Raw genomic sequence first — 25,855 nt, 5'->3', positions numbered from 1 at the left:
ATTAAACTGTAGAGTGTTCACCTCAGGCTACACTGTGACCCACGCCTGGGTCAAAGTGTGGAACCCGTGCAGTGCTGATCAGTCCCAGATTCTCCTCAGGTGAACTCTTGCCCAGTTTGTTGAGAGAGACTCAGAGAGGGAGAGAGAGGAGATGTTTTTGTTTTTCTTTCTTTTCTTTTTTTTTTTTTTTTTTTTAAAGTAGTTCGGTGCCTCAATAGAAAATCTTTGATAAACTAAACAAGAGCTTGTTTTTCAAGCTTCGTTTGTAGAAAATGAACATAAGATTTTAGGCAGGAAACGCAGGCTACAAAAAGCATCTGTAAGAGCTGTGTCACAGTGACTCTTGCAAATGCTATGGATGCTTGAAAAGCATTCAGCACTGCAGAACTATCATGCTTTTGTGTTTCCATCTCTTGGGAGATGGTGTTTTTATGGGGGGGGGGGGGTTAAACTTGAGAACATACCTTGTTAATCATAGCGTGTCTATGAGGTAATCTGTATGAATCACTGAGTCACATCTTCCTCAACACAGTTATTAGAGTGTAGACCACTCAGCTACAACATTAAAACCACTGACAGGTGAAGTGACTAAGAGTACTCATTTTGTTGCCATGCAGTGTTCTGCTGGACATTCATTCGGGTTTTATGTGACACATGCCACCCACCTCATGGCAGCACCACTTCCACACAGCGGCTGCTTCCTTGAGTGAATACATCCTGCCAACAAGCAAAACTGTTCAGGACCGTGCAGCCTGCGGCGTATACCCAGATTTCAGTGCAAACATCCACCACTGTGGAGTTCTCGTGTTCACAACCTTAACGGTTTAGTGTATGTGGTGTAGATTTGCTTTAATCTAACAAAAGTCCTTAGGAGCCCATTGAATAGTTAGCTACCAATTTATCATCCACAGAAGTTCACAGTAACATTTTAATGCAATAATTATACAAGAAAGTTGACCACAGAACTTTGATATTACTTTGATACTGTGTGTAACCTGTTGTTCTAGAGTTTCTGTCAGTACACTACACAAATAAATTGTGGTTATTGTTTGAGATACAAAGATCAGGGCCTTTGCAATGGCTATGGGAATGGTGCACATTGTATACTTTGTGTTTGTTTGCATATGTGAACCACAGCAGCGGGTACTTACTGCCACATCCAGATGGTGCTGGAAACAAACAGGGCTACGCTGTAGGACCCCTCAATAGGACCGTCTAGACTGGTCCCTGACCAGACAGATACAGCCTCCCATCAACTTAGCGTTTGTCAGATTTATGGTAATGGTCCTGCAACAGTCTTCCTGTCAGTGACATCAAGATTTACAGCACTGACACCCACCCCCCACTCCCTGCCACACACATACACATACACATATATGCCATCCTCATTTTGAACACTCCCTTTATCCCACACACTCCTACAAATGCTCCCTCCCTGCCCCAGCCTCTTTTCTCACTGCATCCTTCTTTTCTTAGTCCCTGCTCATTGCTACTGGAAAACTGATAGCCACCAGCAGGCCTCGTCTATACAGCTTGGAGTTGTGGAAGTTCTTGTGTGTGCATGTCATTGATGTTAGTAAGAATGCTGAGACATGAAGTCCTCACGTCTCCTTCTCTAACTGGATCAGGAACCCCAGTGGATAAAAAAGACCCTCTCGGGGTGGCAAACCACCCAAGCCCCCCTCTGTCTCCTCAACAAAAGGGTGTGTCAGGGTTTCCTGTTAATCCTCTGTGATGAAGCTTGAGTGTTTTCGGGGTGTTGAAGCAGGGAGAAGTGGTGGTGTAGAGAAGCCCGGGGGGGGTGTATGGGTAAGTTAAATTGGTGTGGTTTGGCGGTGACTCAGAGATACTGAGCTGTGGAGATTTTAGAGGGTAAGGAGCAGAGGGGACGAAGGGATACATTATTGGTGGTGGAGTGCAACTGGAGGACAGACAGAGAGCCCCATGTATGCGGATTAGCGTCTCCCCCTCTTTCATGTCAGTGTTTTTGGGTGGTAACCTGATCCCTGGGCTCTAGCACTAGTGAGCCCAGTGGGAAAGGCTTCCTGACAGATATCCCGTCCATTCTCAGCCCAAGTGTTTTTCCAAGGCTGCTCCTCTGCCTTTGATCTGGCCTTCTCCTCATCCAGGCAGGGTCACAAGCTACCATGTCAGGCCAGATAGGAGAAGGCTAACATTGGAGCTGCTTACTGAAAAGGGGAAGTGAAGTGGGGGGGGGAAGCAAGTAGATGCTTCAGTTTGTTTTTCGAAGTTGAGATTTATAGTCTAGACATATCTTGGTTGTTTTAAAACTGGATTCAAGGTTCCAAAGAGTCTGTCACGTTAACTTGTTTAGCCAAATTAATGAAGGGATTTCGCTTCTGTTCGATAGTGGCAGGCAGCACCAATTTGTTTTTCTCTTTCTGTGTTTGCTGCCATGAACGTGATTCTCAGAATTGGTGGAAATTTGATACATGAAGGTTTTTAGAGCCATTTCTTGTTACTTAAGTTACATTAAATGAGTTGGAGCAAAGCTTTGCCCTTTCCTTTGCAGTGTAAAAGATGTGGTATGTTCCAGCAAAAAGCTGGGGGGCGCTCTAACTTCACTCTTTCTGTGTGTGTGTGTGTGTGTGTGTGTGTGTGTGTGTGTGTGTGTGTGTGTGTGTGTGTGTGTGTGTGTGTGTGTGTGTGTGTGTGTGTGTGTGTGTTCTAGCTTGTCTCCTTGTCCAGACATCTTAGCGTCAGGGCAATAGTGTTTGAGCTCTGAAACGAGGGCCAGACAGACAGAAGTGGGATGAATGAATTGGGTAGCGGGGGTGATAGGGGAGAGAGACGGAGAAAGTGAGAAAAAGAGTGGTTGTTGCTTTCGAATAAAGGGATGATGTGCCTGCAAAACGGTGACAAGCAAATCAGCCTTTAAAACAAGACCTCCCCGTAAACACAGAGACAAGCAGGCATAATGGGTTGTGGGTTGTTTTGTCGACTTAAGTAAGACACGGTCTACTTCACCAGACGGGATGTTGAGCTGGCGCAGACAGGGTCATCTTCTTATTGCTGTATGTCTGTTATTTCAGTTCAGCAGCCTTCTGCGATATTTTGTTTTAAGCTGTTGAAGTCAACAGTAGACATATTCAGCATGCCCTGCATCAAAAACATTCCACACAACTGGATGTGTATTGTCGAGGCACATGGAACGGGAGCGATGCGTATCCCCCAAATGTTCCAGTGTACTCTTTCAGTGTGTGTGTGTGTGTGTGTGTGTGTGTGTGTGTTTGTTCAGGGATCTATTTCTGATGCGGGATAATGAATGGCACCTGTTTAGTGTCCTTAACTGGCCATCATTTTTGAAGTGCAGTAAATCTTGTATTTCATCACCTGTAGCTACAGTTGAAAGCATATCAGAGTTCTCACTGCCAAATCCACATGGCATTTGTTTTTACTTATAATTAAGGTATAAGAAAACAGTCGTTCGTGCTTGTGCTCATAGGCATAATACTGGTAGCATCTTGTCTGCACCAGTGGAAGAAAATCCACTGCTATGAGAGGCATGTGTGGTTAGAAAAATGCCAGTAACACTTAAGCATGCCCAATTAATGGTCAGAAATATATGCTATGTTACGAAGCAAAATAAAGGGTGGAGCATGGTTTGGTGTGTGGTGGTGCAGACCTGGGCCTGAAGCAATCTGTGATTTTGGAGTAACAACAGTCTGCAGTAACCTAGCATGGGAAGAGTCCATTGAGTAGCCTTGTGTGTCTAGCACGTCTATCTCGCCCCTTAACGAGAATGGCATGCAGTGCGCCCCACACCCCCCTACCCTCACTGTACTGAACCACACTGTGTCCCACTGTTCACCCCCCATCCAGCTTCAAAGTGGCAAATAACAACAACTGAAGGGGGGAGAAGATGAATGAGGATGAATGAATGCAGCCATCCACCCACCACCACTCCCATTTTGCCTGCACACCCTCTCCACCTCCCTGCTTCGCTCTACACTACCTTCATACCTCACAGCCTGCCTCTCCTCTCCACTGCAGGCCTGTGTTATGACTGTAGTTGGTGTGTTATTACACACATAGCTGTTAGCACTGCTCCTCCATGGGGACACCCATATAAAGGACTGTCATTTCCAAAGGTCAGGAGTGAGCCCTGCACACAAGTGTTGTCCCGACACTTAGTCTGGAGGAAAGAAAAAAGAAAAAAAAAACTGCTTGCCCGTACTCTTTGTCTGTCTGTCTGCAGTGGGCATGACTACTGAGGCCAGTGTCTTGGGTGTCCTTTCTGTTTGTTTTTTTTCCCTCCTCCTCTCTTCTATCCTGTCCCTTCTGTTGTACCGGAAGTCAGTATGTGCAGCTTATGTGTTTGCAGCCAAGGGGGAGGCTGCAGTTACTTCTTGGTATGTCTGTGTGTTCTGGAATACCAAAGGCTAAATATGATACAGCAGTTTTTAAGCGGGCATTATTATACTCATTAGCACCATGACTGTGATGAGTGCAAATAGTTCCGACTTACTCACTGATGAGTAATCTACCTTTCAACATGGTGTTTTACATGCTTAATGGGCAGGACAGGGGCTAAAAAGGGCACTTATGCATCAGCTTGACAGATTTTCTTCATGTATAATTTGCTGCTTTTTTTTTTTTTTTTTTTTTTTTGCAAAATGTATAATGTGGTGAGGGCAGTTGACTCAGTCATCTGGCACTTACTCCCTATAAATCAATCTTATTTCTTATTTTATCACCTTATTTCCAAAGGTTTACAGAATTTTCGTTCTTTTGTCTCCCCAAACTGTTTTTATTATTTTTTTTTTTTTTCCAAAAACACTAAACACTGGATAAACATTTACAGTTACTCAGTTGCTGAAGTTGAAGTTTCATCTCTTACTGTATTTCTGCAGAATAATATTGTATCTGAACTTTTCTGGAAAAACATTTGTCAGTTTTAGTTAAGTTTGGGTAATGTTAGCCAACCATCCTGATAAAAAATATTAAGACTTAAAGATCGTAAGGATCCAGAAAGATTGGTAACCATTACTGGGTAGTATTTATTAGAGGTGGGAATCACCATACATCCCACAATACGATATTATCACAATACTTAACGCACGATACGATATTATTGCAATTTTTAAAAATATTTTGCGATATTCAAATTCTGTACATAAAGGTAAACTTTATCAATATTCATTTTATCTAATATCAAAGGCTCACACTCAGTCTTTCTCTCATTTCAGTCAGTTTTATTGTTGACAAACTGAACGGTTTGTATTACAGTCTAGTCCAACTTAACTGAATGCAACCATCTGGTACAATTATAGCTATTCTGAACTATGCAATTGATGAAAACTATGCAGCCCATTCAGCAACTGAAGAATTTGAAAGTAAATTAAAACAAAATATAATTTTACATTAAATAAAAAAGTTTTAAACTTAATTAAAATAAAACATGTCTTAAATTAAAATAAGTAAACTGTCATGTTTATTACTGCCCAAAAAAAAGTTAAACACATTTGGACAGTGAAGGAATGTCAGGATTCTTGCTCAGAAAAAGGAGCTGATCAACATGCTCTGAAGTCAGTTTTGTTACAAAAACTTTTTTTGTAACAAAATATCGATTTCTGCTGTCCCTGTATCGATACATTATTAGCAAACAAAATATCACGATACTACACAGTATTGATTTTTCCCCCCCCCACCCCTAGTATTTATGTAGCTGTCATGAGTATTTCTGTAGCAGAATTAGTTGACGCTGCACACCTGTTGAGATGTTTTAGAAATATGCAGAAACCGTACTTGTTATGTTACCGTTTCCAAAGATCCGGTTGAACAGAATAGGTATGAAATCAGCGTTTCCAAGCTGGCATATTTGATTTCTATGTTCTCTGTGTCTCCTTTGACAACACAAAAGTTAAATTTAATAACTTCAACAAGATCAAAGCTTGTCCATACAAACTGAAAGCTTGTTGGGAGCCTCAATTTGGAACATGCTGTCGTGCCACTGCCTATTTTCCGGTCCTGTGGTGTCTCGACAGTAGCAAGAGAGTACGAGAGTGAAACGTGAACTAGTCTTCTGTGGGTATAGCGGCTTCCCTCTATCCCACATTTATTACCTCTAAAAATACAAAGTCATTTTCTAAAAAGAGCCTGGCTCTTTTTCCATCCAACCACGTCAGGTGAATTTACACCATGATAGTTTATGTGTCACTGACACAAATGTTTTCATTTATTAGTTGTTTTTCCTTTTTTTTCCTTTTTTTTTCTTTTAAGTCTATCTGAATCCTTTAGTCAGTGGGACCCTTTGCCTTGATCTTTTTCAGTCCCTAAATCCATGTATATATCATGTGTTAACCATATGCAAATGAACAAACTTGAGGTCAGGAGGGTCTGTGGAGACATTGTTGGAGTTCTCGCTATACCATGTGGTGTGGCTTTGAGCATTATGTGAAGTAAAACATTGGGAGGAAAAAGAACTGCAGCAGTTTTCATACATCATTGTCCTTTTAAACTCTTGATATGGGAACCCCCCCATTATTTAGATGAGGCTAAATGCTAATAAGCTCAGTGTCTACTTGAGCTATGCTCTGCTGCCAGGAGGCCTAATTTTGTCACCCATTAAAAGTCTTGGCATCTTTTTAAAATTGGAGGCCTGGGGAGCGTGGTGTTTCTTTTTCCATTTTTTCCTGTCATGCATCTTTCTCTTGAGGAGAAAATGCAGCCTGGCTACATCTTCTGTGATATGATTCTCATTTACATAAAGCCTAGCTAATCAACTTTCACAACAACAGTGAGGTAATGTCTAGGCAGGTCTTTCAGGAAAGCACAACTAGAACATGTCCAATTCTATAAGAGGCAACTAATCAATAGAGTCTATATAAAATGCTTGTCATTCCCAGAGTCTTTTGGCAGGATTGACAAGTGGCCTCATAGGTTTTCTTTTTCATGAGTTTCCGTAGATGTTTTCCTATATCAAAGTACAGGTTACTGTATGGGTCAAATACAACTAAAAACTCAATTTCAGCTGTGTGTATAAATAGCTTGGAGATTTATGGAAATACTCATCATTGGACAATCTGTGATTGTGCTCTTGGTCTCAGTGACACATTGAGTATGTGGTTGACGGGGAGGGGCACGTCTCGAAGTAGGCAAAGGCCTACCGATATATTTATTTTTCTCCTGTGAGCCTTTTGAGCAAGCTCTCCTCGTCAATCTTGACCTGTCAAAGAGGGCCAGAGGTGGGAGCTGCCATCTCTCTCTCACAGGGGCCACTGTGTACATGGGGACCCCAGGGTCAGGGCCTGGATGCTCCTTTAGTAACTGTTGTGAAATCACAACTCTCTGGTGGGAGTAGTCCTCTCATTCTGCTCCCGCAATGGGGCAGCACCCTGATTCAATGCCTTTTTAAAAACAATGTTTACTCCTGGTTTAGCAATTATTTCATAGGGCTCGGAACACTCAAGTTATTCAACTCAATATCTATTTGTACCTGGTTGAGTTCTTCCATCTTCACTTACCTCAACCCTTCTTTTTAAACATCAGCTGTCAGTCCTCTTGGCTGACAGCTGGGGTAGTTTTCACCTTGTACAGAAACCTGTACATGTGGCTTCAGAGAAGAGAAGAAAATAACCCAATCAAACCAAGTTTGTACATGTGCTCTTCCATCTGACACGCGTGTGTTTCTGATCTTACAGTTTTTCTGGAAAAGGAGAATGTTTCCTGTTTGAGCAGACTGGTGGGTTCACCAAGGAGTCGGGGGGGCTCGGGTTGCTCAGCCGACGTCTGGTTCTGCTGAAGCAGATTCCCCACATCTCCATCAAACGGCAGTCCTGTTTTGGCATGACTCTGAAAACTGACCCCGGTAGTCATTGATGTCTTGAGCTCTGTAGATGAACTGAGGCTGAAGCACTTTGTTTTGTTCTCCTCCAATTTAAAAGTGGCAATGGATGCATCTTGTAAAATTGCTCTTTTATTGGATGTTCATTTGATTCTTTTAACTTGAGATAAAAAGTATTTTACAACGACTTAAAGCCGGAGTATACAAACATACAGACCTACTTGAAAACTGATGATGAATATTTGTTTATCCTCTCATTAGTTTAACTGCTTCTGCCCACCGAGGTATTCTTTTTCTGATGGCACACCTGGACAGCGTGCACACAGATGTGCAGCAGTTCATGTAGACTTGCGCATGTTTTTACTTCTTGTTAAAGTCTCTGAGCGCAGCAACAGTGTGTTGAGGAGGGTCGTCCTTTGACATGAGCAGTAGGAAATCTTGTGTTGATGTTCTTGTACTTGAAATGTGATATCGTAGATGGGTAGGAGACTGTGTGTGCGTGCGCGCGTGCGTGCGTGCGTGCGTGTGTGTGTGTGTGTGCGTGCGTGTGTGTGTGCGTGTGTCTGTCCTGCCATGTCCAGACTGGTTCCTGTCTTGCTAATAAAAGAGATCTCTTTTTAGTTTTGGATACTGATCTCCCCACACAAGTTTAAAGTTCTCATTCACGGTTCACACTGCATTTGCCCCTTAATGTCTCACAGCAGGCCCTCAGTCCCAGGCCGTGATTCATGGAGTGACAGGTCTGCCTCTGGCTGCCATAAGGGCCCAATCAGACAAGGTTTACATGCAGACAAAAACGTGTTGGACCAGCACTTGGATGCATGCATCTAACCCCCTGATTGAATATAGTTTGTCAATGACATTTTCTCTATGTGGCATGATTAAATTAGATCGTTCGTACATGTAGAAATCATGGTAGTATCATTCTTTGTCATGGTGCATTCTTTTTTTTTATTAAGCTTTCTGCTCAATCATTTGTATACTTTTTGCTCCTTGTACATCAGCTGCACGTGTATCCTATACTCAGCCTGTTTTTTCACGAGGTGTGAATTTTTGTTTTGCCGTATGAAGACAGAAATGCCTGTGAGAGTTGTCATGCAGAGTTATGGAGGCAAGAATTTATCCTAAGAATTGTTTTGATTGCAAATGCAGAATTATAGCGGTCCTCCCTCCAATTCCCTATCCCCCCCCCCCCCCCTCCCCCATCGCATAGAATTGTCTTCCAATGCATTCATTGCTTTGTATGCTTTGTTTTAGTGTTTTCGGGCACTGTGCTGTAAAGGACCCCCACCGCCGAGACCAGAGTATGATGTGGTGTGCATTGGCCTGACAGGTGCTGGAAAGACCAGCTTGCTCTCACGCCTCTGTAGTGAGAGCACCGATGGCATAGTTCCTACAACAGGTATGTGGTTATAAGACATGGATCAGTGGAAAAGAAGGCATAAAAAATTAGGTACAACAGCAGAGGGTGCATGCTTATCTCCCTTCGCTCACATGTGTTCTTGCAATCTTTCTCCTTTTTAGTCCTTTGTGATTCGAATCTGAAGGACATCATGTTCTTGAAACAGATAGATAGTACTATCCAGGTATTAGTTTTCCAATAGAGGAAGGACTTTTTCCAGTCCCAGTGTTTGTGCCAGAATAGATGTCAGGATGTCACCTGCCAATACTTGTTTTTTTTTTCTTCTTCAATCAAGTGGCAGGCTGGTGTTATGTCCAGAATAGAAGGAGTTTTCAGGGTTTGCACATCATTCTTGTGGTAGTCAGCACTCTGCTTTCCATATATGCAGTCCCTCAAGAACCCTGACATTCCTGTCTCCTTCGCGGGCTTTGACAGCAGCAGTGTTGAGCTGTTGCAGAAGTCCCACTTTAGATTTACTCTTTTTCCAGGAGAAGCTAAATATAACGTAATTCCCAAATGTGCTGCCTGTAACAGTTAGTTTGCATTTTTCTGTGTCAGGGGGTGTGTTAGGTGAGTGAATAGCTCTCTGCGCCTGCTGATGAGTAAGCCTTAATAGATAAATTAGAAAATTAGTGTTCATCTCTGAAAGCAGATTTAGCTGTCAGCACTGTCCATCTGCCAAATGTACAGAGGGAAGAACAGGAAGGCCAATAAAGGGGGAACTCTCCTGCTAATATTCTTACTTCCTGCTTTATAATTGTGCACTGTTGTAATGTACATAGTGATTAATTTAGATGCTTGTAAAATCATAATCTGCTTTCAAATCTCTCCTCCTATTTGTAAATGTTGTCAGGAAATGAATTCCCACCAAGACAAGTTAGCATAATTTGAGCAACATTAAATTTGCCCTTTAGTGGGTTTCTCCACTATTTCCCGTACGCAGCCGCATAAACAAACCACATAATACACGATAGTACTTAGTTGTATCCTCCGCTAACCCCAACATAGAACAAAACACTTTTCTGTTTAGCTCTTCTTGTTTTTCTGTTTTTCTAAAACTGGACCACACAAAGTGTTTTTCTTTCATGTTTATAACACAAATATGTTGTCAGTCCTGTGTGTGTTCACCAGCTGGTTTGGAAAAGGTACACCAAATATCCCGGGGAAACCTAATGATAAAATTGATTTCTTTTTCTTTCCTTTTTTTTTCTTTCTTTCTTTAAAGAAAAAAAAAATCCACTTTCTCACTATTGAAAAGTAAATGGAGCCAGCATTCCTAAAAGCTGACTCTCATCACTCCTAGCATGTGCTGGACACACACACACTGACACGGAGGGAAGTACAATTTTTTTTTTTTTTTAGGTGATTGCAATGATGGATTTTCATTGTTTTCTTTCCTCTCAGGTTTCAGCATCAAAGCAGTACCGTTTCCAAATGCCATCTTGAATGTAAAAGAACTTGGAGGTAAGAAGTAAATGCAGGAATTCAAGTTTGTAACGTCTGTATTAGATGAAACGGAGTGACCCAGCAATGAAATGCTGTGGGCCATCGTAGACATTAACAGGTTAACTGGCCCCTGTAACAGTAACTGCATCATGTGATTATTGGGATTTTCTGTTTTCTTTGTATTACTGTAGGGTCTTTACCTTACAATATAAAGTAGGCAACGGTTATTGTGCCATAATGAATGTTTTCTTTTTTGAAATCCGTACTTTATGATCTGTTTACCCACCAAACTATGACCAGCTTCTTTTTCCAATGACATCATTGGAATATTTTGTTCCTCGATTACAAAACACTCATATGTTGCACAGGTATACAAAAGTCCATATGTGACCTGTTAGATATATACTTTAATGGTTTGTCTGTCTTTAATCTGTATTCACCCCATCTCTTCAATTGAAATTTACACAAGCGGGCACAAACATCAAGAATGGGGAAAAATGTTTCTTTTTGTGTCCTGTAGCATGACATCTTTCAGACACAGGCGTGTGTGTGTATAGACGTCAGATGTGTTAGTGTGTTTGTTTTTTGGTGTGTTTTAAATTTCCAATGCTGAACAACGTGCACCGTATTATTCCTGGAAATGTACAACCCTCGAGGAAGCTATTAAGTTGAGATGAGGAAACCTGAGGTGGAGGATGGGATAAATAAACGGAGCTAATGCAATCGAAGTCCTTAAAGAGAGCCTTGAGAAATAAAAGGAATAGATTGTTTTGTAATTTCAGTTTCCTGTGCATGACAGGTGCAGTGCATATTTTCAAGGATCACCCAACTTAGGCGTCTGAAAAGATGAAGCACACACACTCACACAAATGCAAAAAGAGGCACTGGGGGGGGGACCACCAACGAGGGAGCTACCAAATTTGGACAGAACGCATTAGGGGTTTTGTTTTTTGTTTTTTTCCCCCCAAAAGAGGTTTTTCTGGATTGGGTCAAAGCCAGTCTGGTGGTAACAGTGGTAACATGATTGTGGTTGGAAAAACACTGGTCCCACGGATGACACACTTGATTTAGAGACGTTAGTATAGGCTGCCACCACAGAAAAGCGTGATGAAATCTGTTCTCTCTTTCTCTTAGCCCTCCTGCCTGAACACTTACTCCCCTGCTCCTTTCCTTGTAAATACACAGAGCACAGGCAGTTGAGTGATTTATGTTGCCATCCGATATGGATGTATTGGAGACGGTGAAAACAAGCACATGTTTTGATGCCTCTACTAACTACCTTTTCTTTTTTTCTTTCTTCTTCTTCTTCTTCTTCTTTTTTTTTTTCTTTTTTTTTGAGGATATTGGATATTGTGTGTGAGAAAAGGTGTTGATTTGCAGCCATTATGTTTTCCCTGCACAGGCATCCACCTTTTCTTCCAGTTGTATATGACGCAAATATATAATTGGAAGAGTTTGTGTTCTTGCATAATTTTCCACTGGTCAGTTTTCATGCAGAGACCCTCAGAGTGTCTTCTGATTATGGCAGGCTTGTTCTGCACAGTTTGAAACTTACTCAACACTTCCCACTTCTGTCAGTATTCTTTTATTCCTCCCCTTTCCCTATGGCTTTAAAACAAGCAAACATGCCTGCTTTAGTTTTATGTTATTTTGCACTGCATCAATGATGCAGAAAAATGATACAAGATGTGACGCACAGACATCAGTGTTCCTGACCCCGAAACCCTTGTTTTACACAATGCCTCTGTGGCTTGTTCTCTTTACTCAGCCCTGACTAAGGCAAGAGAAGACGCTCTTGTTGAGAAGTGTCAGGATGTGAAGCACTTCCCGTGTATTTCCTTCCCATGCCACCGGAAAGCCTATTGAAGATCAGTGAGGTACTGACGCTTAACAGTCAGAAAGGTAAAGCTAGTTTTGCGTATTTAGGTGACGTATGTGCCCTAGGTCAGATGACCTGTTTGTCAGTATTTGTTTGTTTGAGTAGAGCACACAAACCATTTAAAAGACACAAAGTCACATAAAACTTCCTCACAAAAGCTCAAGCATTCAAGCATTTTATTTTTTTATGTGCTGTTCTTCATTTCCTTGGTTTTGTAAGTCTCATTATTGCTCAACCTTTTACATCTGGGAGACAAAGGTAGTTTCAGCTGAACTGGAAGCGGGTATATGGGAGTATGTTAAGGTCAACATTTCTGGCACACAGCAAAATCTTTCATAAGTTGAACTCGTGAACATATGAGGAGAATACAAACTTGACATTATCAGAAATTGTCCTTTGTCACGTGTAGCAAGCAGCAGGAGATGTTTTGCATCAGTTTTGTTTTTCTTTATTTCTATAGTGCCAAATCACAACAACGTTCACCTCGTGGTCCTTTTATATTGAAAGGTAAAGACCCTACAATTACACAAAAAACCCCAACAATCAGGTTAAAGATATTCCATGCAGCTGATTCTGACATTTGCACGCACAATCACCTTCATTGGGTAATTTCTAGGAAAATTTCTAGATCTGGCATAAATTCGAGCATGGTACAGCAAAAGGAAACCAACCAGCAACAAGTCAGTTTGTGAAAGCTTTTCCTACATAGATATTCAACAATTAACTATAAGTGTTACTGCAAGATAAAAGCGCTTATGAACCAAATAACTCCGACCATGTAAAGTTAGAGTGCAGTTTCACTGAGTGCTGAGGTGCATTGTGTGAAAAAGTCACCAAGACTCTGCTGAGACCCAGTAACTGCTGAGTTAAAACCTTCTCTGCCATTCACATCAGCACAAAAGCTGTGTACTGGGAACTTCATGACATGGGTTTCTATCGCCAAACAGGTCCTCTAGGAGCATATGTATAGGTGACCCTGTAATTTTGATCATATGGTGTTGTACTTGGAGTTTGCTATAAAAATATAAAAGGACTGGAATGGTTGTGCATTGGTCATGCACAACTAGATCCACCTACATGGTGGATCTGTGTATTGTCACCAGGGGATAGTATCAAAATATGCAGAAAACAAATGAGCTACGCTTATTTGTTTGGGCTGTTGTTTGTGCTTTAGCTTAGCCTCCACTACAGAGAAGGCAGAGGTCATAATGTACGTGTGTTGTTTTGCGTGGTGAACTCTGCTCTTGCGTTCCACCTATGCAAGCTATCTGTGCCTTCAGGCAGCACAGTGTTGTCTTTATTTTTTCTTTGTTTATGGAGTACTGCACATAAGCATGTTGTTATATTGAGCTATACTAAGCCAGTAAATCCGTACTTAAAGCATAATTAGCTTGTATTTTACTTGACACCCGAATAAACTTTTTTTTCCCAAGGCTTCGGTGCTTCTGCATATTGGCGAACTTAACTATAGCATTAAACTATAGCATGTGAACTGCATGTGACCTACAGTTCAGTGCTGTGTCTGAACTCTTTCTACACGTAGCATGGGGCTCTGGAGCCGATCTATCCTGGCAATGTGCTGCTCACGCTGTAGATTCTGTGTAGATGCCGCATAAGTCTGGTTATGCATTTTTAAATCGCCGTGCTTTGAGTGCACTGGACCAGATTATCATATCTACAAAATGTCCTATAGACTAAAGACACAAATCAACCTTTGGGAAGGCATGCCCTGATGGATGTTACCAGGCGGGGCGATATGTTTGTCTGAGTCATGCATTTGTTACTGACTTATTTTAATTTGTTCTCCTTTTCATCCTTAACTCTGATTTTTGTCTTTTCCTTCTGCCTACCATACCTTCTGATCTTTAAAATTGTGTCTGTGTTGTGCTGTTAGATGTTTTCAAGAAAAAAAGACCAAAAAACTCCCCAAAACAATGCCTCACTTTGTTTTACTCCTGTCAAGCTTCCCTTATTGATTTAGACACATTGTCTGGCCTTGATAAAACACCCTGCTCGTATCAGACAAGGCTTGTCTGTCGTGCCAGTCAGTGTATTTAGCTTGTAAATAACTTCGTAATTTCCACTTCTCTGCAGGATTGACAAAACTTTGCTGAGAGAAGAGTATGACAGGATGAAAGGACAAAATAAACACATCCAAGCCTGATTTAACTCTAACCTGGAGAAGATGAATCTGAATAATTTGGATTCCACCTCCGAACAAGTTATTTGTAAATTAAGATAAATGTGCATGGAAAAAGAGCAAAAGTGTGATCTCACCGCAGAGTCTGTCTGCTCTCAGAGGCGACAAAATCCAAATAATCTTCTGCTCTGTCTTAGCTTTTTATTTAAATAGTGACACAGTCAATCAGTGTCATCAGTATGCCATGCTGTATTACCCTCTCAGGACTAATTAGAAATTATAATCAGGCGTTAAATAAATAAATACCCAGAGAGAACTGTGCCTTTTTAATTCTAGGATGGAAGCATGAAGAGATTGATACTGTTCATTTATTCAGTGGACAACAACACTGCAGCAAAACTGCATCATTTTTTTGTACTTATCTTCAGTCTGACACACATTAGCTACTGTGCCAGGTATGAGGATTAGGTGGGAAGGGCACCTCCAGTGTGTGTGTGTGTGTGTGTGTGTGTGTGTGTGTGTGTCTACATGTGTGGACAGTGATGTGACGTCAAGTCTAGACGGGCCATTTCACAGTGTGCATTCATGTCACGCAGGGACAGCTGATGAAGTGACCCTAATAGTCACAACACACTGCTGTTGTTCTGTAGCGATGTGGCTGGAGTTAAGAATTTAGACATTTGATTTGAACAACAGCGGTGCATCTTTGTACATGCAGAGGTGTTGTTAATACGGGCTGTAGACTATTTGAAACAAGGCTTTACATTACTTTGTTATTTTTCATTACTATACATACGCTATTGGTGATAGTTAATGAATATTGATTTGGTGTATGATGTTTAAGTTTGACCTTTTTATTTCTAGATTAGCATGTGTGTCTGTGTGATCATGTTAATGACTGTATACAGGTGCTGCATGCATCATTATTATCATATAGTTGAAAAAGAAATCTGAAAAAAGGCCTTAATTCTTAAAGTTCCTCTTTCCAAGGTAAAACATAGTGCAACCATAACATCTTAGTAAGTAATAATAATGGTTGTTTATTTAAAAAATACTACAAAAGTAGTTTATTTAAATAGCATTTGGAGCCTTGCCCAATTTTTTTTATGAGTAGGATTTATCGGCTTAATCATTAGAGGTGGGAATCACCATACAACTCACAATACAATATTATCATAATACTTAACGCACGATACGATATTATTGCAATTTTTAAAAATATTTTGCGATATTCAAATTCTGTACATAAAGGTAAACTTTATCAATATTCATTTTATCTAATATCAAAGGCTCACACTCAATCTTTCTCTCATTTCAGTCAGTTTTATAAACTGAACGGTTTGTATTACAGTCTAGTCCAACTTAACTGAATGCAACCATCTGGTACAATTATAGCTATTCTGAACTATGCAATTGATGAAAACTATGCAGCCCATTCAGCAACTGAAGAATTTGAAAGTAAATTAAAACAAAATATAATTTTACATTACATAAAAAAGTTTTAAACTTGTTCCAGTCCACGAAAAAATTGTTTGTAACAAAATATCGATTTCTGCTGTCCCTGTATCGATACATTATTAGCAAACAAAATATCACGATACTACACAGTATCGATTTCCCCCTCACCCCTATTAATCATGTGTATGAATAAAGTACAGTTACTCATTCAATTTTCGCCATTTGCCAATGCACATTTGGTGCACATAGGTGAAGATTTAGTAGTTAATTAAAATTACACAGTTTCTGTTTATGCCTTTAATTGGTAAGATGAGGAAAACGATCACTGCAAATAAGTAGAATTTAGAAGCACTTGTAAGTGTTTTCTCATTTTAGAAGCAAGTTTGCGTTCGTTTATCCCTCTAAATTCAAATCAAATTCAAATTTTATTTGTCACGTACACAGTCATACACGGTACGATATGCAGTGAAATGCTTAGACAACTGCTCGTGACCTAAAGGGGAAAAAAAAGGAAAAGGCTATGAATAAGAAAGGAAATAAATATGAAAAATTAAAAACTGTAAATTTAACTAGGAAGGAATAAAATATAAATTAAGGTTAAAAATGAAATAACTGTACAACACAAATTAGAATGAAGGGTAAATTTAACTGGGAAAGAGTAAGATAAAATATATAAATTAAAGTTGAAAATAACTGTACAACAAAATACACAATACACAGTATAGAACTATATAAGAATGTATGAAGAAATATAAATAAATAAATAAATAAATATATACACAATAACAGCAGCTGTACAAGTATTAACTGGAAATGAAGAATATAATGTCCAGTGTTGTGCAATCCACATTATGTCTTGTGCAGTGCAAATATGCTTAAAGTGATTTAAGTGATGAAGTGAAAACAATGTCCAGAATGTCCAGTGTGTGTGTAAGAACTATATGTGTGGGTCAGTACTGTGTGGGGGTGTGATTGAGAGACCGTATCGCCTGCGGGAAGAAGCTCCTCCTCAGTCTCTCTGTGTTGGTCTTCAGGGAGCGGAATCGCTTTCCTGACCTCAACAGAGAGAACAGTCTGTTGTTGGGATGGCTGAGGTCCTTCACGATCTTCCTGGCCTTGGCCTAGTGTCAGTAGCCCCAAATAATTTAATGTTGCACTCAGTAGCACCCACTTGGAAAAGCTGTGGAATAAACAAAAGTGATTTGCATTGTTCAAAATATTTTGTAGACACATTTCTGCTAAGGACAGACACACTTCAGTTTCAAGTGAATGTCAGGCTACAGCAGTGGGATAGATATGAATCACTGTTAACTTCCTTCACAAACAATAAAGGATTCAGCATATCATATTAGTAATATTCATGTCATAACATTATATACATACGAATATGCACACATGCTGTCATTTCTGGAGTATTTATGTCAGTGTCACTGGTATGTCTCAGTTGAGAGGACTACTGAGATGTAGATGTCATTGATCATTTTTCAACATGAAGCCTTAAAGGGGCACCATTTACCCAAACCTGTGATTTACCCCCAAAACCTGAAGTAGTTTAATCCCCTAAACCTGTCCCAGTAGTTCTTGGCCAACCCACTCTCCACAGAACAATGGACTAACTAGGACACAAGTGAGATGAGATGAGCAAGACAGATTAACATGACAGAAAATTTAACAGCCAAATTTAGCTACCAAGCGCATCTCTGAACAAAAACACCACATAGTAGTTACTACTGACCATATGCGGTTCTCATTCCTATCAAATATCCCCACTGTGTGTGTAAATTTACCCTGAAAGAAGCTTTTGCTTTGTGTGGGGGGGAAAAATCCAACCACAGTGAAGTAATTTGCATTGCATTTAAAGCGGATGATGGAAGCCACAGACTGTTCTGGTTTTGGAGTTCTGAAGTCTGGAGTGTAACCGATCTGCATTTGAAGCCTTATTCAAGCATATTACCTTCCTTCATGTTCATTGTGGTTAAATGGTTGATCAGAAAGAACTCATTCGCATCCTCAGGGTGCTCTGGGAATGCCAACTTTTGATGTTGAAATTTCTGAAATATTGAACATTTTCAGTATTTCAGAACCCGTAGATCAGAAACAAGCAAGATCATCTAAATATTTTTGTTCATATTAGTGCAGGAAACAGTTTGTGTAAGAGAGGTGGGTAGTGTCATATAAACATCAGTGGCTTGGTGATTGATTATTACACTTTGAACCACTCACATTACTTTTCCATAACCGTAAACAGCTGTGTCAGTTACAGTGGCGCATGATGAAAATGGCTCAGCCATCGAAGACCAGGGTTACACACCCAAAAAGGAAAAGTTCTGCCAAAATATTACATATAATAACACCAGTCAAATGATTGCTTATAGTAACATCTGCCAAATTATTGCATACAGTAACACAGTCATTTAGGATATTTTGTGAAGCTGCATTTCTATAAACAATTACTGTTAATTGTGTGCATAAATGAAAGGGATTAATGTGTAGGCTGACAGATGTACTGACAGTGGAAGTGTTTTTTACTCCTCACTCCAGTTCCAGCCAGGTCATTCCTTAGTGAAGTAAGAAAACTTTATTACAACAGCTTTGCTCAACAGTCCCAGAAGGCTCGCTCGTCACTCTGTTGTAGCAATTTTCCTCAGTCTCCGGCACTAGCATAACTTCAAAGAGGATTGCTTTCCGGGATTTATTTTTCAAAAGTTTAAGACCTAATACTGAGTTTTTGTTTAAGGTGAAAGCTGCCAGAAAACTTAAACCAAGAAGCAAAACTATTTAATAAGTTATTGCTAAACCTGACAGTAAATCTGAGACCAAAACAAAAAGATCAAGCCCTCACAGTAGTCTTATTTATACCAAAGGAAGTATAGGGTGGCAGGGTTTCAACTGTTGAAATGTATTGTTGAAATATAGAGCACGGCATGCTGTTTGAATTTGTGAAAGAATTCATAAACACAGGCTATTGAATGCAACAGAAAGAGTCTGAATTCAAGCTGCTTTTAATTTTTGCTGCGTATTGACTGCTTGACGTTTTTCTGGCATTTGCATCCAAGTTTTGTTCATTAATTAAAAGTCAAACACAAAATCAGAACATGCTGTTACATGTTTGTACAAATGGCAAATGTCTGCTTTTCCCACTTTCTCCTCTAACGGGGATCGTAACTCAGACAGAATCTTAATTTTGCCGTGTTTTCACCTTCAGATGGTGTCCGTAAAGTGTAACCACTGAATGCTTCAAAATAAACTGAAAAAGTGCACTACTTTCTGTCACATTGAGACTAGGGTTTTACAATATTTTGTAACGCAAGGAAAGTTAATTGTTTAAGGAAGATGGAGATTACTACGGAAGGAACAAATGTGTATTTTTACCCTCCACTAATTTACAGATTCTTTTTCTTTCTTGATGATGAACTAACTTTAATTCTATGGTCTTTGAAATATTAAAACTAGTCAAAATGCCCTTTTTAGAATATCTTCAAACCCAAACTGGCAACTTAAAATAGCCTTGTTTTTCACCACAAGCAGAACATTAAGTATCACTAGTGAAAAGTTAGAGAAAAATTTGCAGAAATATGACAGAAAATGGTTTGATTAAAAAAAAAAAGTTATTTATTTATAGATGATTAACTAATTAACTAAGCAGCAGACCTTTTCAGGTGGAAAAGTTCTGACATTTCAATAAATTCAAAAGCCTAGACCTATATCAACGTTCATTGTCAATAACTTTGAGAAAGAATGTGAAAATGTTTTATGCGTGTGGAGAGTTGGCTGCATTAGTAATGCATGATAACTTCATAAGTGTTTCACATAAGTGTCCTGTTGCAGTTGGCTGTGCATGTGCAATGAATCATCAAATGCATGCAAAACACAGCAAGTGTTCATACAATATAAGTAAGATTCAGATTCAAGGTCTTTGGGGCATGAATTTAAGATTCATGGGTCCCAGACCTCAAACCATGCATACTTTCATATGTTTTATTATTTTATGCAGTACATGGAATGTGTTAGTACTTTCCTTCCTTTTTGCTTTAGCCTCACATGCTGCAAAAATGTGCACTCGCCAAACAAAAAAAATATAACGAGTCAGATGTGTTATCCAGCCATTTAATTTCTGAGAAGTGACTCTGATGTCAGACTCATAATAAAGCTGTTTCGCTAGTGTAATTTATTTTATTTATTTGTTGTTGGGTTTTTTTTAGAAATTCTGAAATCTGAATGCTTGAGGTGTTTAGGGAACATCTGTAATTTTAGCTGCACTCCCCACTACTACCAGAAAATTCCCAACATGTGTGAAATTGCAGCCAAATTTGGGCAGACTAAAAATAAATGAAGCGGTCTCCCCAGCAACTCAATTCCTGTCTGTCAAAGCAAGTGACTAATACAAGGTCAGTTTCCATTTCATTATTTAGAAATGAATGTCTTGGCTAGCATTTGTTTTTGTCCCCGGGCCCACTTCAGGTGTTTTGCATTTATTACACACAACTACATGCACGCCATTCACTAAATGCATCCTTATGACTATTCTCTTTTAAAAACCTAAATGTTATGTGCTTGTTTCTGTCTGTTATGCTTTCATAACAACCAATTGGCTTCATATGAGGTGTTCAGGGAACACTGGTAACTTGGAGTGTCTGCCAGGTGATTAGCATTTATGATTTGTAAATTATACAACAGAAAATTGCAGACATTACACTTTCCCCTGTGCATTGCATATCTATTTGCATGAACATTGGTCACACACGATGTTTGGGCACAACAGCTTGGATCATTAGCAAATGTAATTCTATTGCTATCAGCAAGTGTGCAATCAGCTCTTCCTGAAAGGGAACATTTGAATGAATAAGAGCTGAACCAAAAGATAAGTGTGAGGGCAAGTAGAAAGGATGTTGAACATTCATAGAAATGCAAATTGTAACTTAAATTAGAAGTAAATGGGAGGCATTCAAGGGAACACAAATAAAATTGAAAAAGGAAAAAGTGATAGTATTCAGCTGTGAATTCTTCTTCTGTAGCACCCAACAAAGCATACCATAAGATTTGACAGCGCTATGTGAGATTCTTTCAACTAGCTGATTAAAAGGACTCGGTTCAGATGTATTGTTTATCCATGTAATTTGTCATGTTCAGGCAGGGAATCTGTCATATTGGAGGCAGGCATTTTAATGTTACTTTTGTCAGGTTTTACACATGGAATAAGTGAGGCAACAAGCAGTCCAGTTCATGAGTCAGGACTTGACAAGTTCACTAGGAGCCGTGACTGTTACTGACATGCTATTTTTAACTTCTCGTGATACAATTTCCAGCTAGTTATGTCTGCTTGCAGTCTAAAACTATAAAATGTGTTTTTAAATTATTATTCTACGTTCTTTTTGGTGGATATAAATAAAAGCGATACATGAAAGTTGTCAAAAACAGAGAGGAAAAACAAGCAAAGAGATGGTCTGGCGCACCGATGGTGCACTTTTAAAAAATTAATCATATGAGTAACTTCCTCCAAGAATCATGACATCATGTTTGCAAATCCTGCTCACAGACCAATAGGTGGCAGAAGCTGCCAACAAGATCCGACGAGACATGACAGACATTCCACCATTTCCAGGCAAAGTTGAGAGAAGCTTCCTAGTCAATCTCTCAAGTGCCACTTTGTCTGATAGCTTTCCACTCTAGTGAGAGGTGTGAGTAGAAAGAGTGGGGGAGGAAGGAAGGAAAGAAGAGAAGGAGAGCATGAGAGAAAGGAGGTAAATGTCACTGAGAGCAATTCGTGATTTTTAAACATTTGCCTGCCTCACAGTTCGTCACTTCTTGGCAATTAACTTACTATGAGCAACTATAACAAAATAACAATTCACAAGATTGCAAAGGAAGGAACCTCACCAGATGGAGAGGGATAATTTTAACCAGAGAAAGTACATCTTCTACAATCAAGTGAACATACTTGTGTGTATAGTGTACATAGAGACAACAACTTTATTGAGCGTGTAAAACAGACATTTAGTACCTGTTAATAGAAAACATGTGGAAAGGGCAGTAATCATTTGAGTGAATACATTTAAAAGTGTGAAACCAGACAACAGCTATTCTTTTTATAATGTGATGTGCAGTAAAGTGTTGGTGGAACTTCAGCTTTTTATAGATTTCATATAAGAAAGAGATTTGTTTAGGAAAAACAACAACCCTTATGTGCACTTTGAATTTGTAAAACTAAACTTTTTGTTTCAAAATTTTGTTGGAAATGTGTACTTTCCTCCTCATACATTCCTCGTGAGGATCAGCAGCTGTTCTCAGTTTGGATTCAATCAGTTAAAATGAATTATTCTTATTTCATAAGACAAGACCCCTAATGCTGAAGGACCAAGAAATGAAAGAATATTGCCAAGATATCACAGTTATTGGTTATTCCTTACTGACTTTAAGAAAAGTGTTGTCAGAGTAAAAAATGATGCACATGGAATGGCATTCATACAGTGCTTTTCTAGTCTTTTGATTCCTAGCCACATGTTACCATACATTCATACAATGCTTTGTTCTGTGCCTTTAGGCACATTATTTGCCTCTCCTCTATGCTCGATTTAGAATCACAGTTTAACCTAAAACGCATGGGGTTTTTTTTTGTTTTTTGTTTTTTGGGTTTTTCTTTGCTGTGAGGCAATAGTGGTAACTACTGCAACACCGTCCCACCCATGGTGAGATTTGCCATAAATAACACCAATTAGACTTGCTGTAATTACAAAGGTACATTCAAGTAGTGTAGATGGGTTTGCAAAAGAGAGGTTCAGAGATTTGACCAGACTTTGTGTTGCAGCTCTTAATACATAACAGGTTGATTCTTGTTTGTGTGGTGGACACTGCTGTTTGAGGTTATTTTTGGCAGGGGTTTGTTCAGTGAAGATTGTAAACCAACCTTTTTCCCTAAAGTAGCCCATCAGAAAAAGTCCCAGGAAATAAACAGACAGAAGTTATTAGCTGAAAATGAATATTTAAATCATTATAAATGATTACATGTCTGAAAAGACACTCCCATAGATACAATCATATAACACCTATACTCAGACTTTCCATTTATACAGTTTGCGTTAAAGATGAAAAAAATTGTATGCTACCCCCTGTTTTTAAAATTCACCAGTTCCTATTGGGAAAAAGTGCAAGTTTGCCTTGAAGAAGTGATGTAGGTAAGATGATCCAAGAATCAGGGAGAACCTGCCACAGTTGTTTGGTGGATTTAGGTGATCTCAATTGCTGCTTCTCTTCTTATAATCTCAGATTGACTCAGTGATGTTGAGAACAGGGGCCCGTTCTTCGTACCCCGCTAAGTAGGTTAGCCGGATTAGATTGTTGACGATTTCGCGTGATCCTGGATCAGTCGGTTCCCCGAAGCTCATCCGGGACTTGCTGTCATAGCAACAGAGCCGTAAGCGTAAACCTGCTCGGGAGCAGGTTCACTTTATGTAAACAGGATTAGATCGCGGCCACGCAGGTATGTCCGCTTCATTTATACGAAAGCAACAGCGATATTTTTCCACTGTTTCACCATAAATAAATATTATCAATGTAACTAAAGATAATGCAGCACTTGATCCTTTTATTGATTTCACACAGATACATACAGGTCATTCCCTAAAAAAGGGAAATGTACTATTAACATTCTATTACATGTATGTGATTATTACAGATGTAATCCATATTTCAGAGTAGTAATTGTAAATTACTTCGTGTAATCAAGATGAGAGACCACGGCTATAAAAGCGAAGGTGGATTTGGGAAGCCTGTCGCAGTGTCCTGTCCGTATACGCGACCAACCCATTGCAGAAGGTGCAAGATTGATAAGGAGAGTCCTCAGAATTCAGCGTATATTGCGGGACAGACAGGATCCTTTAGCTCAGCGCGACAGTGTGCTCATAGAGAGATATCGATTTTCCCGTGAGGGTATTATTTACTTAACCAACTTGTTGACGAGGGGGTGCAGGACCACCACCTGTCTTTTTTCCTCTGCCCTTTTCTTGGTTGCTGTTATGAACAAACTAACAGAGTATTACAGGCCAGTATTACCTTGCCAAGAGACGCAAAGCAATCTAAGAGATAAATATTACCATTCTGTAGAATACTCCTGTATTCCACTTTTACCGCCTACTGGTGTTGGCCAGAGGGGCCGATGGCGCGATATGGCAGCCTGGCTACAACCGTAGCTGCCTCCACCAGTGTGTGAATGTGGGAGTGAATGAATAGTGGTATTGTAAAGCGCTTTGGGTGCCTTGGAAAGCGCTATATGAATCCAATCCATTATTATTATTATTATTAAATTACCTACGAGTTTGATTTGTCAGCAACTTTCTGCCAGCCCTCTCTCCTTGCTTTTGCAGCCTTTGCAGTGTTCTCTTGCGTTTTAATTAAACTCTGAAACTCCTGAAATCCCTCACTCATGAGTTCTTGCTCTGCTGCCGGAAAATACCGAGCACGCCCCTTCGACATTTTCGCCGACCAATCAGCGGGTTGCCGATCAATGTTTCTACTATCGATGCGTAGCCCCTTTTACGACACCCAGTGATGTCACATTCCTGCGTCCAGCTGTAGTAATCGTCAACAGCAGGTGTGTTCGGGGAACCGGATTAGCGAGCTCACGGTTAGCGCGATGATTTGATCTTGGATGTGTCATTTGATCTTGGATGTAGTAAGCGACGTACGAAGAACGGGCCCCAGGACTCAGTGGTGGCCATGCCATCTGTTGCAGGACTCGCTTGTCCTTCTTGTTATTGAAGATGATTCTCTAACTGACAAGCATGTTGATGATGATACTTTGTGGCAGTGATTAGGAATTATTTTTCATAGCGGACGTCCAACAGTTGGTGCTGTAATTAAGGACATTAACCATTTATTTAACATGTTCATTTAAAAGTAAGCAAAGATGACAAATGACCTTTAAACTATTTCTAGAGTGGGAAGTTAATTTTCCCAATGGGAAACTGGGGCTGTTGTGCAGGGTTACACCAGTAAGCTGAACTCAGTTCTGCTCAGTGTTAATTTATTAATATTGATTTAATTTTACAAACTACTATCACTGTAGATTTTAGAATTAGTCAATGAAAATGTGAAAAAGACAAAAGTACCAGCATTTTATCGCTGTTTAATGAGTATGTGCAGTTTCTACTAAATTTCAGACTTAACTTTATGCAAAGTGCTGTTGCTGTTTTGTTTGTAGTTAGTTCGTTTTTCTTATTCAGTTATAGAAATCTAGTCTGTTTTGGACTTGAACAAGTGTATTGAATTCACATTGAGTGTCTAGTAAATTGAAGATCTGCCTTCTATTCTGCATCTGAGAGCTCTGGAAGCTTTACCTACCTTCTCACAAAGCTCTCAAAATTGCGTCCTCGGATCCCATTTCTTTTTAGCAATTTACCCAGGCTGAACCCTCTGTCAGCTGTGTGGTAGTCTATGTCACTATGTTCAGTCTCATGATCCTCCAGAAGTGGAACAAACTGTCTGTGATTGTCTTGCACTGATGAAGTTGCACTGATACTACGTCAACAACATTCATTTTAGAACTGACTTTCACAACACCTCCTGAGGTGTAATACATTGCAAAAATCTGAATTTCAGTTCTGGGTTCATCTTAAAAGTTGGAACATTTTTCACTGTCAGATTTGGACAGCCATTGCTTGAAACACCTGCCAGTTTGTCCCATTTTGAGCCCCAGAATATCCAGGTGAACAAATCACTTCCTGTTGT

At 39.7% G+C, this 25,855-nt stretch overlaps 1 protein-coding gene across 4 annotated transcripts in view; it reads left to right on the top strand.

Moving 5' to 3' along the window:
* The window catches only part of LOC113033855 (ADP-ribosylation factor-like protein 15), a 158,725-nt gene that overhangs the window by 29,611 nt on the left and 103,259 nt on the right, over nucleotides 1–25,855 (top strand). For all 4 annotated transcript variants that reach the window (XM_080308846.1, XM_080308845.1, XM_026188011.2 and 1 more), the window contains exons 2-3: nucleotides 9,065–9,209; nucleotides 10,614–10,673. In XM_080308846.1, coding sequence (XP_080164972.1) covers nucleotides 9,065–9,209; nucleotides 10,614–10,673 — 205 coding nt within the window. The remainder of the gene's footprint in view (nucleotides 1–9,064; nucleotides 9,210–10,613; nucleotides 10,674–25,855) is intronic.

This window comes from Astatotilapia calliptera, chromosome 12 (assembly GCF_964374335.1).
Source record: "Astatotilapia calliptera chromosome 12, fAstCal68.1, whole genome shotgun sequence".
Classification (NCBI taxonomy): Eukaryota; Metazoa; Chordata; class Actinopteri; order Cichliformes; family Cichlidae; genus Astatotilapia; species Astatotilapia calliptera.
This window is presented reverse-complemented; position numbering and strand designations above follow the sequence as displayed.